The sequence below is a fragment of the Strigops habroptila genome, chromosome 11 (assembly GCF_004027225.2).
Source record: "Strigops habroptila isolate Jane chromosome 11, bStrHab1.2.pri, whole genome shotgun sequence".
Lineage (NCBI taxonomy): Eukaryota > Metazoa > Chordata > Aves > Psittaciformes > Psittacidae > Strigops > Strigops habroptila.
Genome location: NC_046360.1, coordinates 13,699,911 through 13,717,383, shown reverse-complemented (window position 1 = coordinate 13,717,383; position 17,473 = coordinate 13,699,911). Strand labels below are relative to the sequence as shown.

The 17,473-nt window shown below is 50.6% G+C and overlaps 1 protein-coding gene across 5 annotated transcripts in view; it reads left to right on the top strand.

Moving 5' to 3' along the window:
• KSR2 (kinase suppressor of ras 2) overlaps positions 1–17,473 on the top strand; it is an 84,763-nt gene that overhangs the window by 53,960 nt on the left and 13,330 nt on the right. For all 5 annotated transcript variants that reach the window (XM_030500355.1, XM_030500353.1, XM_030500356.1 and 2 more), the window contains 2 exons: positions 12,470–12,566; positions 16,458–16,591. In XM_030500355.1, the coding sequence (XP_030356215.1) occupies positions 12,470–12,566; positions 16,458–16,591 (231 nt within the window). The remainder of the gene's footprint in view (positions 1–12,469; positions 12,567–16,457; positions 16,592–17,473) is intronic.

Below are 17,473 nucleotides of genomic sequence, written 5' to 3'. Positions count from 1 at the left end.
GGAGGGGCAAGGGAGGAAGATTGGGGGTTTGAAGAGCTACTGCCTGGGTGCTGGTGATGCTCAGGGGCATCGCATCAGGGGGATGAGGCTGCTGGAGGGGGCTTCTTTCAGCTGATTGGGGAGCAAGCTGGGATTTGGGGTCTCACAAACCATCTCAAAGCCCTCTGGAGCTGCCTTGCTTTCAAGGAATTCCCATGTACCTGTTGTCAGAAATGCAGCACCAAGCACCCATGTGGTCAATCGGTGGGTGGGCACTCACAAAATCCCCCCTGGCCTCGAGGCAGGGAGGCTGCGGCCACTCCTGGAGGAGCTGCTGTCATGTGAAATACCTTTATTTCTGCGTATTGAGTTCTTTCCCTCTGGACCATGTATTCAGCCACGGGGCTTGAACGAGGTGCTGCTTTGCATCCCACCATGGGTTACCTTCTCTTGGAGAAGCTTCCCCAAGGTGAGGTTGATTTTCCAGCCTTCTCCTGGCAGAGTTTCCAAAACCATGCACTGAAACAGCAACACTTCCACCAGCCATCAGCAATGAAATATTGCATCATCCTTCCCTAATGTCCCCTTGGAAGCAGCACCTCCTGGTCCCAGGTAGGGCGGCTTTGTGGGTACCAGCGTGGGAGCTTTGCTGTGCTCCCTCCTTGCTCAACAGCAAAGGATTTCAACCTCAATCTGTGGCTCCTCATGCCATCATTTGCTCCCTGCTCTGGTAGGTTCATGGACATTTGGCTCTGGAATTGTGTCCTCCTGAGACAGGGTGGCTCCAAACCGGGGCTGGTTGTTCCCAGCTGGGGCCTGGAGAAGAATAAGCTTTTTATTTTGGACCAAAACCCAGTCATCTGTGAAAATCCAGCAGCATTTCAGCTCTCTGTCCATTAGCTAGCTTAGGCCAAAAGCTGTTTGAAAAGGGTGCAAGCACCTGTATTGATGGATGCGTCAGACACCTCATCCATGTGTTACACTGCATCGCAGTCTCTACACGCAGGAGAACGCAGCTTCTCCATCCCTTTGCAGCCCCTATTTGCTTTTCAATCCTATTCAGTATCAAAACCTGGGCAATATATTCTTTATTTTAATGGGGTTTTTTAGCTACAAAGTGTTTTCTATTCTAATGCCTCTTCATATAAACCCGTAAAGGTGCCACTTTTGACAGCCTGACAAAATAAATCCGTAGCTTGATGCATTAATATGAGGGCTGTGAAGCATGCCGCTCGCCTTCATTCTCTTCCCAGCTGCACTCAGTCCTTTATTTAAGGTCAAAACAGAGATTTATTGGATTGCCCTAAATATAACCTGTGCTCGCAACATCTCCGAGCCTCGCCTGCTCTTTGCCTACAACCAGGAACCTGCTTTTATTCGTGTTCTTCGAAGGCTGAGTCAACATCACCATAATTATTCCATCGCAACAGGGAACCTGGTTGGTTTTCTCCTGCTGGGAGTTGTGGGGTGCGATCGTGTCTGGTGCTGGGCTGGCCATGAGGGTACAGGAATGATGAGGGGAATGCTGAAAGGGGGCTCAGCTCAGCCTCAGGCAGTGTTTGGGAAGCCATGAGTGCATATCCCTTAGCCTGGAGGTCATTTCCAGACACAATTTATTCCCCTTTGAGACTTTCTCGTAGGCTCTGTTCTGCTGGTGCTTCCCCAGGAGCCACCTCTGGGGCTCTAAGGGCAAAGCATCCCTTCCATTTCCCAGGGCGAGAGTGCAGGGATGCTCCCTTGCCCTTGTACCCGCAGTCATATCTGGTCTATCCTTGGTTGGGCATTTTTGGGGGCTTCTTGGGACCTCTCTGATGATCATAAGATCAGTTGGGCTTAAGAGAGTTGGGCTTGTTCAGCCTGGAGAAGAGAAGACTCAGGGGAGACCTTAGAGCAGCCTTCCAACACTTCCAATCCCACCAATAAAGTGGGTTTATGGGAATGGCATTAAACCAAGCTTTGCTTGGAGTGGGGAAAACCAGTCCCAGCTGTCTGATGGGGCTAATTGTATACAAATCCAGGATGTCTGATTTTCCTTGCCTGCTTCTCCCTGCACACATCTCTGGGCCTGAAATGGCTCTGTACAGAAGAGGCCCCTTTTCTTCTGGGTGCTCAGAAGTGGGTGCTCGAGGATGTTTTTCCACCAAGAACAGCAGTTTCTTGTAGCTGTTAAAGAAATCTCTGTATTCCTGTGGCATGCGGGAAGCAGCTGCCCATCCCTGGAAAGGGCTCTACCACGACGTGCTGCCCGGCGCTGCTGGAGGGGGGTTATTTATAGACCAGTTTATTTTTGCTTTCTCACATCCCTACGTTTTCCTTCCTGCTTGCTTGTGATATTCATGGATCATCTCTTTAGCAGAAAGAAATCTCCCCTTCCAAACACCACAGCCCACAGGCGACAGCTGGGAGGGGAAACTGAGGCAGCAGCATGATGTTCTGGGTTAACGCTCTGGTTTTCCTCTGTATTGACCACTGGTCTGGCCAGATGACTGGGAGCAGTACTGCTTAATATCCTCATCAATGGCATAGTCATTGAGGGCACCCTCAGCACATTTGCAGGTGACACCAAGCTGTATGGTGTGGTTGACATGCCTGGGGGACGGGATGCCATCCAGAGGGACCTGCAGGAGCTCACAGTGGGCCGATGTGAACCTCATGAGGTTCGACAAGGCCAAGTGTAAGGTCCTGCCCCTGAGTTGGGGCAATCCCCAGCAGAGACACAGGCTGGGGCAGACTGGATGGAGCAGCCTGAGGAGAAGGACTTGGGGTGCTGGGCAAGGAGAAGCTCCCCATGACCCAGCTTCAGTGTGTGCTTGAGCCCAGAACCCCCCCATGTGCTGGGCTGCACCCCCAGAGTGTGAGCAGCAGCTCAGGGAGGGGATCCTGCCCCTCTGCTGCGCTCTGGGGAGACCCCCCCTGCAGTCCTGATCCAGCTCTGGGGCAACAGCACAAGAGGGACGTGGAGCTGCTGGAGCGAGGCCAGAGGAGGCCCCGGAGCTGCTGCGAGGGCTGGAGCAGCTCTGCTCTGGAGCCAGGCTGAGAGAGCTGGGCTGGGGCAGCCTGGAGAAGAGAAGGCTCCTGAAGGGGAGACCTTAGAGCAGCTCCAGGGCCTACAGGGGCTATGGGAGACCTGGAGGTGGAGTCGAGTGGAAGGTGTCCCTGCCCATGGCAGGGGGTTGGACTAGGTGGCCTTTAAAGGTTCCTTCCAACCCAAACCATTCTATTGGTCGATGATTCTTGAGTTGCCTCTTCATGCGACTGACCAAGTCAGAAAAGAAAGGGAGAAATCCAGCATCCTTCGGCAATGGGAGGTGGTAACTCCAAAGAGCCCTTCCATCAGAGCCGCTAATAGATTCTCTTTTGGGTAATGAGTGCTGGAGAAGTTAACATGCATCTTAATTAGTCTTGAGCAAGAGCGAAAGTGATCTTGGTGCTGCTTGGAGTGCTGCATAATGGATAGCACGGAACAGCATCCAAGTCCTCAGCCCGGTGGAAATGAAAGGACTGAAAAAGCACCGTGTTTGCTGCATGCAGGCAAATGACAAGTTGTTTTTGCTGGTGTTCAATGAGACAAAGCCCTGGGTAAGCTCCTCACGTCAGCTCCTTGGGGTTCCCAGTCCCAGCCTCCGCCGGTGGCAGTGTGGGGAGAGTGGTAAAGCCTCAGCCACCCAGGAGGTCCCTCAAAAGACGAAGTCTATCAGTGTTCTAATGCTATTGCAATGGTTTGAGCCACCCACGAGGGTAATGGATTGCAGAAACGACCAGATTTTAGGATTCTGGGTGTTCCTTCTGTGGCAAAAAGCAAAAAGGAGGGATTTTCATGCTTAGTGATCCTTCCCAAGGCTGCTGGGTCTCACTTAGGCTGTAATGAAAGTAGCGCGGGGGGGATCAGCAGCTTTCTGGGAGGCATCAATGGCTCTGGCTGGATGGCAGTGTTGTTTGCAAGCAGGTTAGCAGGTCTCAAAGGCAGGAGAAGAGGAGGTTTGAGCCGGCGCCTTTGTGCACTGAGCTCTTACTGACTTGTGTGGGGGATTTGGTGCAGCTTTTCTAAGAAGATTACTTGGGTTTTAGTTAAAAGCTCCAACGTGGCGCCAGGAGCCTGTGCAAAGACCCTGGGATTTGCTCCCCGAGATGCTCCAGGCAGGGTTTTGGCCCCTCTTATCACAGTGTGATGCCAGAGCAACTCTGGATTTAGAGCATGACCAGGAGCCAACTGGTGGATGGCTGCTGGTGATCCCCCCCAGCGCTGTGTGGCCATGATTTATGTCTCTGCTCTGATGTGCCAGGAAGACCAAGGAGAACATTGAAGAACATTAGGAATTAAGTTTGACCATGGCAGGACTATATAAAGAGAATTAATTTGTTGAAGGTGCCTTTCAGCAGAGAAACTTGGAGTGATTCTGTTGGAGTGGGAGCACCTTCCAAACCCTTCCCTGGAGCTGGTGGTTAGTGGGGGGAGCTCTTATGCGAGATGCCAAAGATGAATGGAGAGTTTGCTGTTTTCCCTTGCAAAGCAAACTGGCTTCAATAACAGGAAACACATTACCTGCCATGAATTAATAGGGAAGGTGTGGGAGCAAGGGATGGGAAGAATATCCCAGATGCTGTGGCTGTGTCTTACAGGATAACTTTCTTGCACCAAATGAACTGTTTGGGTTTATTTTGATTTATAATGTATTTCTATGCTGGCTTTTGGCAATATCTGATGCCTGATTCTGCTGCTGGGAGGAACAAGCCCAGCTCCTCACAGGGAATCCTCTCCCATCCCTGGATCCTGTTCCCTGTGGGCACGGGGAATCTCTGAACAAAGCTCAGCTTTAAACACTCAGCTCTTCCAAGCCTCTCCCTGTGCCAAACCTCCTGACATTTATAGTGTCCCAGCTCAGCTGCGGAGGATTTGGGGCTTGTAAATCTGCATACTCAGGGAGCTGGGGGCTGAGCGGATGTTTAACATGATTTGAAGGATGGAAGTAAAGGGGAAGCGTGTAAATCATCGCTGTTCAGATGAAACAGATTGAGGCTGCTTGGGTTTTCCCCCTGTGAGTGCTCCGTGGGGCCAGGACTGGCTGCTCAAGCCAATGTGTGCTGCTTGCAGCCAGCCTGTTGTTCTCTCCAGGGAGCCATGTTGACCAATTGGGCTTTAAAGAACACCAAATTGCCTTTTCCTCCTCACTGCAACCCAACAATCTCAAGGTACAACCTATCAGCCTTCTTTCATGTCTGGAAAGTTAAGTAGGAGTTCTAAATCCTGCTCAACAGGAGGGAAACTGAGGCACGGTGCTGCCACATTGCTTTCCTGGAGCAATGCATCTGAGTGTTTCCAAGATGCCTTTCAGCTCTGGCCCTTCTCTCCCCACTTATGGGTGTACTTTGGGAGCAGGTCCTGCCTCCTCTAACCCTCCCCATGTTCAAGCAACCACTTTAGGAGCCAAAGCATCACCTCCAGCCCTGTTGTTTTCCCTCCTGTTACTTTTGCTGGTTTTCCCCTTTCCTAGCAGTTAAATAATGGAGCTCGTAGATCATATAATAAATAGGTATTGACTTCATGCCACAGACTGGATCAGAATTGATTGACCCGTGGGAATACACTCCTTCACAATCAATAAGAGGCCATCACGCTGGATAAATCTTGATAATGACTGACAACAGCAAAGTCGATAGGTGTATTAATATGTACATTAAGCAAGTATATCTCTTCTGCCTGGAGACAGCATTCCAGGGTGGGATGGGCTCAGGAGGAGACCAAAATATCCCGAGCAAAGAGGATGACAGGGATGGGGAAAAGCAGTGGCTTGATCCTCTGCAAGGGTGTTTGATGTTGAAGTAAGAGCTGGCTGCTTCAGTGCTGGCTGAGCTGTTCTTACCCGCTGCAGCATTAAAGCCCCACCGGTGGCTATGTTAGCAGAACCTTAATGTGCTCCTCTGGCAGGGGATGCTCGAGGAGGGATGTTCTCCTTTGTGTTCCAAAAGTGTTTCAAAGTGCCATGGAAATGGTACTATTCTGGCCGTGACTTCTTGAGGAATGTACTTAACGCAGCGGGACTCACACTTCACTCGAGAGGAAGGGATTTAAGCAGGTGTTTCAGGGAAAGCCTGTGATTAAGCGTCCTGCTGAGAGATGGTCCCACAAACTCTTTCTGCTCATGCCAGTTCTTCCCTTTGCTTATTGAGTGATGTCTCAGCACGGTTCCTTATTTTTCTGGAGCATCCTCAATGCCAGGGATCCTCTTCGGAGCCAGGTAGGGCTGTTTGCTGGTGGTGGGGAACCTGTGCGCTGGCATCCTCCTGCCTAGCCAAAGAGGAGGGAATTAGGTCCCTCCTGTGATTAATAATGCTTAATAATGACCAGTATTACCATTCCAAAGTAAAGTTGGGTTCTAGTCAAGCAGAAATCTCCATCAAAAGACTTGCTTCTTCCCTCCCTTCAAAAGAAGGTGGGTTTTTTAAGCATCTTTTCCTTCCTCAAGCTCAAAATAGCAGGAGGATCAGGCTGCAGGGAATGTATTAGGTTCCTTCAAAGGCAAGGAGAGGTCCAAGCACCTTTGCACGTCCCCATAGACCCACCCAGTCCTCCCACCCTTTCCAAAGGCATCAAGTGCCACCCGAAGCATCGAGTGTTTTTGGATGACTTGTTTGCAGCCAGGGCTCTAGATAAGCCGCTGGGGTCAGCGGCTGCTTTGCGTTCACCTGTCTCATAGCTCTTTCCCTGCAGCTGTGGAAGAGCTTGTCTCTCTGACACTATCTCCTTCAAATAAAAATGCATGGAGTTGGCTTTTTCTAAATAACTTGGTTTCCTTTTTTTCCAACGCGACGATGGAATTGGAGCTACTTTTGGGGGAGGCTGAGCCCCTCCTCCTCCTTCTCCTCCTCCTTCAGCCCTTGCGGTTTGGAGGCTCTGGCTGTAGTTATCTCATGTGCCAGCTGCTGGGAGCTCAAATGTGCTGCCTAAGTAATATCCATCAAAGGACGGTGCTTCCATGGGCTGGAGATAGCGAGAGGGGGAGAGGGGAGCATCCTGAGCATCGCCACATCAGGGCTTTTCTATGTCCCCACATTCGTTTTGCGCTTCAGGGGCTCCTCCGTGCAAAGTGGGAGCTGGGTCACTGCAAGCTCTGGGCTGGGGACCTGGGCTTTGCTTTATGTGTCCCTGCCTCCCTATTGAGGTTGTTTTGGGACACTTGTGTAAGGGGTCAGCTTGGAGGTGGAGTTCGATGGGAAAAGTATTTTCACCCAGAGGGGCTGGGCTCTAATGATGCTGATGCTCAGCATCAGATCTGCAGGCTCCTGCTCCAGCATTTCATGGCACTGTGCTGCCACAAAGCTTTTCGCTGCTGCCTTCCACCTTGCTTGTGGTCCAGTGAGGATGGACGGTGTTCCCTGGGATCTGGGCAGGAAGGAAACCACATGTTGCTGTTGTTGAAAGTGATAGGAGAGAAGGGGAAGGTATCTCATGGCTTGCCAGTGGGCACAGCAAAGAGGAAGGAAATGAAAGTTGTAGTCCTGGAACTGAAACGTTTCCACGCTAAATCTCTGGGCTCTGTGTATGTGTGGCTCAGAGAAGGACTGCTTCACTTCACCTGGAGGTTTTGGTGGTGGATGAATCCCAGCGAAACCAGTCCTGAGCATCCTTCAGTGGGGCTGGGGGCCCCAACAGCACTGCGTGCTGATGGCATCCCAGTGGGAATAGCTGGCCATGAACCAGCCAAGCCTTCCACCCCCCAAGCTTTTATATAGGGGGAAATATATATATTTGTGTGTGTGTGTATATATATATGCATAGGTGTGGGGTCCAACCCATGGCAGGTTTCTCCTTAGACTGAGACCTAACAAACTCATTGCAGCTCATGTCATTGCTCAATTCATGCAGCTCATTATTGTCCCAGCTGGCTGTCCCCACTGTTCTGGGGTGGCATTTAGATGCAGAGGGCTTGGGAAGCTTGAGCTGGCTGATGGCACTGCTCTGCTTCGCTCCCGCTGGCGTAGCAGGGAGAGCGTGCGTCAAGGATGCGATATTTCTTATTGATTAGGAGGAAAAGGAAGCTCACGGATAAAATTAACCCAAACCTCTCCCTTTGCTGCTCTTCCAGCCCGGTTTAATTTTCCATTTTGTGGCTGTCTGGTTGCAAGAGCCATATTGCCAGATGTTGGTGAAAGAGGAAAAACAAGCTGCTATGTGGAAAGAGCTTGGAAACTCCTCAGACACGGGCAGAACTCGTTCCTCCCCTCTCTGCCATGGCTAGTCCTGCTCAAACTACATAAACAAGCCCCAGCTCAGCAGCTCTGGTTGCTGTGGCTGTATCTTAATATTTCGCAAAGATTTCTTTCTCCATGAAATACTAAAAGTCAGTAAAGTGCTGGGGAACATGGAAGCATCCGAGCGGCCCCCCCTTTGCGTTGTCTTTCCTCCAGCACAGATGTAACCTGCTAGCAGAGGTATTTTTATATTAAAGCACTTATTATGAGTTCCCACTCTCACTCGTCGTGTGTCTCCCCTGGGTGTATCCTTGCCGGCTATCACCATGGTATCTGAGCTGGTTGCCCATAAATCAACATACTAGCAAGTAATGAGCTTTCTGGGGACTAGCATCACTTTGGGGTGTTCAAATGAGCCTATTTAATTTAATGGGCATTTATGTGGATGGTTGGGCAGAGGCAAGAAAAGCACAAAATACTGGGAAGTAATAGCATCGTGACCTGCGTACAAGCGCTGTACCATCAGCTCTGTTCTGCTTCTGAGTCAGGCTTCAACCCTAGAGAGGTGATGATAGTCAATGTAGAGATGATGAACATCAGTATTGACGGGGGGAAAGAAACCCCCAATGGATGAAGGACAGATGAAGTTGTTTTCACATCAAATAGGAAAATTATCAAGAGGCAGTGCTCCAGCTCTTCCTCACTCATCCCTCCCAAATTGTTCCCCTGCAAGTTGCTTTGGCTTTGCTCCCGTTGCTGATGTCTTCAGCCCACGTTGGTGAAATGCAGAGTGTTTATAAAGCAATTTGGGATTTGGCTTGCTTGGCTGAACACTTCAAAAACTCATTTTGAATAGAGAGTCACATCTGCAGCGGGATGGGGCTGGGATTGTCCTAGTGCTGAGCTTGCACCATGGGTTGAGGTGCACTCCTGGGTGCTGGGGTCCACAGGAAGGGCCTTTGCATCTTCCCAAGCCACCCAGTGGGGCTGTTTTTGGCTCAGGATGGTATTTGGTCACCGCATGGCACCAGGGCACGTGTTGTGATCTGCTGATGGGTGGGATGGAGAGGTTTAGGAGGAGAAGACAGGTATTTATCTCTGAATACATACTTGAGCGGTGAATAAGCCAGAATCCATTTGAAGATGCAAATCGTCTGCCTTTGTTTCTGGTGCCAAGTGTAGGCAGTTTCTGGCCTTGTGATCCACAGCCCTGCTTGCTCACAGCCGGGTGGGTACCTCAATGCCATGGTTCGGCATAGACCTCTTGAAGTGGGAAGGCAGAAGATGATGTGCGTGCCCTGGAGCGGCGCTTTGTGCCTGCTGCTCTTGCCCGAATGGGGAGCGATTGATGGCAGATGAGGAACGAGAAGCAGTGAAATTGTTGAGCTCTGCCATGAAAAGGTTCTGCAGGTGGTGGTTGAATGGGCTCAGGTGCTACATAATAGGTATCAACCGGGCTTTATCTCTGCATTGGCAGCTCCTTATCCAGCAAGAAAACTTCACATACCAGTGCAGCGGTCGCTAGTTGAATTGATATGGAGGAGTTATTCATTGAGAGGGGGTGAGAGGCACCTGGGCTGCTTTGCTGGCTCTCCTGGGGTGTGAAGAGCAGTGGTGGCATGTCCCATGTCCACAGTGCTTCACCGTGTGCTGCTGCCACCGCCCTGGGTCTGCGTGGTGGCTGGTCTCCTTGTGCCAGGGCTCGCATGGAGTGCATCCGCTGCCTCCTTTAATGCAATCCCTCTGTAAATGAAGTGGAGAGATGGAAATCTCATCAGCAAAGGGCTGCAGGCTCTGCTCCTGGGGTTATCGCAGTGGTTCAGATAGGCAGAAATTGGAGAATTTTTCTCTTAAACAACCCTTTTCCAGGAAAACAGCTGATCTTAACTCACTTCAGGGCTGAAATCAAACCCAATTCCAGCGCTGCTCTATTCATTGCATGTGCAATGTTGATTCGTGACTAATGCAGACCACAAGCCACTTCCTGTAATGGTTTTCTCTGGAGGGAAACTAGCATTTTCTGGTGAGAAGAGGGTCTGGGGGAACTCCTTTGTGTACAGGCAGGTCATGGGAGGTGGCAGAAAGCCTGTTGCATCACAGAGCTTGGAGCTTTGCAGGTTTATTTAGCAGATTAGTACAATACCCCTTAATACTTTAAGGGTGGTGGAAAGAGAATTAATATTTGTCATTGTTTTGTACCCTTTAATTCCAGTTGCAGAAACCCAAGGGTTTTCTTTATCACTTCCAAGTGATTTGCTTTCCAAGTAGGAGTTTGAGGGCTTGGATACTAATCTTCAGACAAATTCAGATTTGATTGCAGCCAAACTGTTGCAGGAGATGAGAAGCAGCTGATTTAGAGGAAGATCATGTTTGTAATTGTGGGTGCCTTGGGTTTGCTGCCCAGCTGGTGGGCTCAGGGACGTGCTGAGGCACCTGGGCAAGGAAAACCACTACTGAGAAGGCAGTTGCATGGGTATGAAGATGCCTCAAAATCCCCACTGCATCTCACTTGCGTTCAACAAGGCTATTTCCAACACAACCCATGACAAAGTAGAAGGATGCTGTTGTCTTTCCAAAACCCATGAGATATGGGTCTGGTCCCATTCCTGCATCACTGCTTGACCTTAAAATTGTGCTCTCTGGCAATGGAGGGATGTGCAGCTTTTGGCCTTTAACATCCCTGCTTTTGGGTGCTAACAGCTCACTGGGTCCTTATTGGCAGGTAACGATGAGGGACATGCTGGGATTGCGGCTGCCTTTTTCAGTGTCCCCAGGGAAAACACGGCACAGTATCCCTGGGGATTTTGCCTCATCGTACTGCTCTGAGCCAGCTTTGGGCTCAAAATAAAAGCAGGGCTTTACCATCATGTTGCATTCCCGATTCCTCCAGATTTGCAACCTGTGGGATGTTCATAGAACCATAGAATCAACTAGGTTGGAAAAGACCTTTAAGATCATCAAGTCCAACCTTTAAGATCATCCAAACTTTAAGATCATCCCTGGCAGTGTTCAAGGCCAGGTTGGACAGAGCCTTGGGCGACATGGTCTAGAGTGAGGTGTCCCTGCCAATGGCAGAGGGTTGGAACTGAATGATCTTAAGGTCCTTTCCAACCCAAACCATTCTATGATTCTATGATTATCCAGTCTTTAAGATCATCAAGCCTGTGCTGCTGTGGGGGCTGGGCTGCTCACCCCTCCACAAGGCTGTGCTGAGCATCGCTGCCCTTGGAGCCCCTCTTCCCCCTCATCCATGCCCTGGGTCCGAACCACCCCCTCTCCCTGTCTGATCAACATGGAACCCAGGCAAACCCAGTGCAGCTCAGTGTGATGCTCCTCATCCTTTGAAGGAGGCACAGATTGGGCTGGTTATTTCCATCCTAAAAGGGACAAACCCCATTATCTCCCAGGGGACAAATCCAGTGCTGGCATCCCCAGGGCTGGAGGAGATGGGCAAGGAGAGAAGTGCTGGAGCTGAGTGAGGAGAGCAGAGATACTAAAACTCATAGCTTTTTATTTGTTAACGACAACAGGATCAGATTAAGGTCTGCGGTCGCTGAAGCCTCTTTAACGAGACGTGTGTCAGGCTCTTTATTCCCAGTCACAGGTATCCAGCCTCATCCCTCCAAAGTTGCCTGTAATGAGTGTGGGTGGATAGGGAAAAGCAGAAAGAAGCCCTTATTTTTGTGGGCACGAGTCGAGGCAGCAGCCACCCACGTTCTCCATTATGATATTCAAATGTCAATATATTTTTAATTGGTTTATATCCCCCCCCCCCCCTTTCCAGCTGCCTTTGGTAATTAAGGCTCTGTAAATAGATTTTACTGTAATTGGTACGAGAGAAGGAAAATTGGAGGACATTGTACAGTGCATTGGGTTTGGTGGGGGTTTTATTCTCCTCCCTGTCTTTCCTCTTTTGACTCATGTTACATCTGTGAGCATTTTATCCTCCGAGGGAAGAGGCGGGAGCTGCGGCCAGTTTTGCACAAAAACCCTCTGAAGCAAGAGGACCAGGTGGTTTGTTTATGGATGGGATGTGGGGAAGAGCCAGGAACCAGTCTGGGGTTATCCCTTATGGGGCTTGGTACTACGGTGATGGCACCAGCACACACCTCCCAAGGCCACACTGGTGAGAACTCCCAGTTTCCACCCTGAATCTTCAATCTGCCTTGAGATAAAGCCAAAGCTCCTGTGATTTATTTATAGTTCCCTGCCACAGACGCTGCCTTTGTACTTCGGGAATGTTTCTCAGCGGGGGTTTATAAGATGTGTTTTTATTTTCTCCCTTTTCCTCTTCTTTCAGCCTGTGTAAAGGACGGACTCTCTACTCGGTGGTGAGAGATGCCAAAATTGTCCTGGATGTCAACAAGACAAGGCAGATAGCACAAGAAATCGTGAAGGTATAGTGTGGTGTGGTGTGGTATGGTGTGGTGTGGGGCAGCTTGGCATGGATGGGGAGCTGGACCCAGCCAAAAGCCGGAGTGAAGAATCCAAGGCAGGATAACACCTCTTGGCTTTAAAATCCAGGTCTCTTAGACCTCCCTCATCCCAGTTTTTCCCCTGGGATGGCACCAAGTCTTCCCATGGGCTCCCCGCAGTGAGTCTGGGACTCATCCTGACCCCATCCCCTTGGAAGTGCAGGTGTTTAAGTCCAGCTTTGCTACTGTGAGTGAACTGCTGATTGGATATTCCTCTTCTCTTGGGGAAAACCCAATCATCTGCTGTTGCTCTGAGGTTTCCATGTCTCTGTAGTGATTGCATCCCTGCAGCTAAGGCACCGGAGGGGTCAGTGCCGTGGTGCTCGTGGCATGAGGCTGTGTGTGCCATGAGGCAGAACACATACATTTTTCAGAGCTAAAAGAGCTTTTCCTTTCACAGAGATGACTCAAAGCGCATCTTCAACACTTCAGACGTGACTATATAAATAGATGCTGGGGAGGATCCTCACGTGTCAGGGTCAAGCGGCTGCGAAGTTGGGTCCCGAGCCATCAAAGCTTCCCATTGAGTGTCTGCAACAGCTCATTTCCTCAAGAGGTGTTAAGCTGTCTGCCAGAGGAGGGTTGTACTGTGATTCCAAACGTATTTAACACCAAATGATGTCAAAAGTATTTTTCATGTGTCCTACCATGGGAGCCGTGACACTGACCCTGTGTCCTGCTCAAGGTTAGCCGGCACCTCTGGCCCATAGCAAGACCAAATCATCTGGGGCTGAGCTCACATTTAACGTCTTTCTATGGAGAAAAAGAAAAAAGGAAGAAGTTTTTCTGGCAGATCTTAAACCTCCTTAAATATTCAAATCCATGTTAGAAACCAGAATATGTTCTGCAGTGTCCTGAACAGTGTTGCTCCCCTGCCTGTGCTTATGCTGTCTCTTATTAGGTTGCCTATTTTGCTTTTATTTACACCTAGATTTAGCAAAGTGTATGCTGTTTCTAAAGTAAATTCCTGAAATTCATAGAATCGCAGAGTGGTTTGGGTTGGAAGGGACCTTAAAGCTTCTCCAGTTCCAAGCCCCTGCCACGGGCAGGGACACCTTCCACTAGAGCAGGTTGCTCCAAGCCCCTGTGTCCAACCCGGCCTTGAACACTGCCAGGGATGGGGCAGCCACAGCTTCTCTGGGCACCCTGTGCCAGCGCCTCAGCACCCTCACAGGGAAGAGCTTCTGCCTTCCCACCTCTCCATGTTAACCACCTGCACACATTAAGGGTGTTTTAGTTGACTTGGAGTTGGCTTTTGTGGAGAACCGAAGGAAAACCCTGATGACTTGCTTTGGCTGGGCTTGGCGCTGCAGAGGCAGAACCGTGGTAGAAGCTTTGGCTCACATTGTTTGACTTTATCCTTTGTGTCCCTGTATGCAATAGGAGAGTCGTTAAGCTTATTGGATTAGTGGGTGCAAGGGCTCTTGTTGTTCCATGGTGCTCCAGAGGTGGAAGTTGGTTTCTTTGGGAAGCGGAGCCGGCAGAGGGAGCTGGCTTTTCACGCTCGCCGGCCAGCCGAGAAAATTAAGGCATTACTGGGCTGAGAGTGTTTTCTCACAGCTCATCCCGGGGGCGAAGGTGGCGGGGCTGGAATTTGCAGTGGGATCTGCACAATACCCCGTGGAACAAAGAGAGGGATTTGGGCTTGCTGAGAAATACCTTCGGCAAAGGCTCGGCTGCGTTTGATGATTGCACGGGGGACGTGTTCCCATCCATGCAGGGTGAGCATGGGTGCAAAGTGCCTGCTCTGAGCTCTCTGTGTGATGGGAGGGGACTGCAGAGCATCCTCATGGTGCTGGGTCACATCCTGTCTCATGGATGCTTCAGGCATTGCAGAAGGAACAGGCTCACACATTGAAATGCTGTTCCTTGCACGACCCGGGCTCTGTGTGAAGGTGACGGTGACATTTTAAGGCAGAATTTTAAACCTAATCAGTATTTCATGTGCTGGGACACGGAGACCCTGAACTGATCCCAGGGGCTGGAATGGTCCTGGCATCCAGCTGCAGCTGTGGCATCTCAGGGCCAGCCGCAGCACTGAATCCTTTCCTTCCTCCAGCATCCGCTAGCAGAGGCACTTCAGGATTTGACCACTGAGGGGTGGAGTTAAACCCCCATTACTTGCCGGGTTGGGGTGTTTGCTGTCCCCAGCAGCACGTTGTCCCTGGCTGCCCCCAGCTTTTCCCACTTCTGGAGTGGGTCTGTGCTGCTGCTGAGTCCTTGGTACCCTGGCTTTTTCCCTGCATCCTGGGCACTTACATTTGAAGATTTGTGGGATTTTCAGTTTGCTTTCCTGTTTTTTCCAGATCATTTCTGAATTTGGATCATTCCTCCCAGATCCACATTGGCTGCAAACTTACAAATGCCTTCTTGTTCTGCTGCCTGTGTGCTTAATGATGACACGTAAAAAGATCAGGCCTAGGACGGACCCCTGTGGAAATCCAGTTAATAAATCCCCCTATGTCACTGATAGACAGCTGATATTCACTCTTAAGCAACAGTTTGCTGGCCCATTTGGCATTTATCCTTCAATAGCTTTCTCTAGACCGAGTTTCCCCTAGACTGCTTGAGAATGAAAAGTGGGACACCATCAAAAGCCCTGCTGAAGTTGGGATAAATGGCTTTCATCGCCCTCCCCATTCCCAGAGCTGGTTATCCCATGGAGCTGAATGTCCTCCACATGGAGCTGTCGGCAGTCGGCTTGATTTGCCGATGCTAAATCAGTGCAGGGGAGTTGGATTTCCCACCCATGGCCTCTTTTTGCATCATTAGCAATAATTTTAATTAACCACCAAGCAGCTTTTCCTTGGGGAAAAGAATCAAGACAGGACTCCTGTGAGGTGCTTGTTTCCAGGCTAATGGTGTCGGTGTGCACATAGGAAGCACTAATGGCTCAGCCAGGGGACGCGATAGTGGGGATAGAGAGATTTGACTTATTACCTCTCTGCTCCCAGCCTGGAAAGGGAAAATATCATCATCATCATCATCAATTTCCCAGCAGAGGATCTCAGGAAAGTGACTGCCAGTTTGGTTTGCTGCTAATTTTTCTTGCATAACCCATTAATCAGGAAGACAAGTGGTGCTGTCGCAGCCCATCACCCTCCGTGAGCACCAACTGATGCCTGTCCCAAGCCAGGGACGCCCCCCAGACATCTGCAAGGACATGTGGGGACTTGCAGCCTCTGGCTGTGGCCCAGTCGTAGCTCGATAACATGGACGTGCTGCTGTGGTACAGGGGTAGAATCACAGAATCCCAGCCTGGTTTGGGTTGGAAAGGACCTTAAGATCACCCAGTTCCAACTCCCTGCCACGGGCAGGAACACCTTCCACTAGAGCAGGTTGCTCCAAGCCCCTGTGTCCAACCTGGCCTTGAACACTGCCAGGGATGGGGCAGCCACAGCTTCTCTGGGCACCCTGTGCCAGCACCTCAGCACTCTCACAAGGAAGAACTGCCTAAGATCCCATCTCAAACTCCCCTGTTTAAGTTTGACCATTCCCCCTTGTGCTATCACTGCAGTTCCTGATGAAGATTCCCTCTCCAGCATCCTGGTAGCCCCCTTCAGACGCTGGAAGCTGCTCTGAGGTCTCCAGCAGCTTCTCTTCTCCAGGCTGAACAGCCCCAATGTTCTCAGCCCGTCTCCATACGGAAGGTGCTCCAGCCCCTGATCATCCTCGTGGCCTCCTCTGGACTTGCCTCAGCATCTGGGCTCTTCCCATCTTGGCGATTGTGGGGCTGCCCTTGCTCTGGTGTTATTCTGTCTGTTTGTGCTGGTTTTTCAGTTTTGGGGTGTTTTTCTCTCTCTTCCATCCTAGGGAATGGGCTACCTGCACGCCAAGGGGATCCTTCACAAGGACCTCAAGTCAAAAAACGTTTTCTATGACAACGGGAAGGTGGTGATCACGGACTTCGGCCTCTTCAGCATCTCGGGAGTTCTCCAAGCGGGCAGGTAGGACATGGCACGGTGGAAATACCAGCATCCTTCCCCATGCCCTAGAGCTCCCCTTTGAGCTGGAAACATGCGAAGGGACCCGAAAACCTCCTCTGCAAGTGTCTTTCTGGGTCTGCAGTCTCACTAGACATAAGGACAACGTGCCTTTGAGTGTCCTGGGGCTGCCCAAAGGATTTCACCATCTCACCTCGCAGGATTTTGCTTTTGAGGAGGAATGCTTTGGGAAAAGAGCTCCTGCAGAACCCCCTCTGCCCCACAAGTGGTGGTCCCTTGAATTGCAGCTCCATGTTCATGTTGTTGGGTTTCAGTTCAAAGCCCCAGAGGGATGGTGAGAGCAGGGCTGGGGTTTCTGCAGCAAGGTGGGTTTGGGCTCAGCACCGAGTGGTGAAAAGCAACTTCTCCACTTCTTGGGTGCAGGATTTGCAGCTTGTTTTGATTGGATTTTGTTTAGTTATGTTTTTAAACCTGGTGTTTAAAGGCAGAGTTGCTTTCGATTGGTGGGAAGAAGCGTGATGCTGCGTGTGAGTCTCTGGCAGTTTGGTTCAGAGAGGCAGGACCTGGCCCTGGGCAGGGTCTCTTGGACCCAACCTCTTCCCATGGGATTCATCATTTTCCATTGCCAAACCGCCCTGGAAGATGCTCCTTGAGCTCTGTTTCACTTGGGCCGGTAAAGCCGGTTCATTCCTTGGCTTTTCCCTAACACTGTCGATATAATCCCCTGGGATCTGGTTCATCTCCTGCCTCTGGGTTGATGAGTGGTGCAGCCAGCGCGGCAGCCCGCATCCATGTCCCCATGGGTGTCCCCTGCTACTCCAGTGACCTTTTGGGTGCTGCAGACATCTGGCCACAGTGTCTGTGCTGAGCCAGGGCATGGAGCAA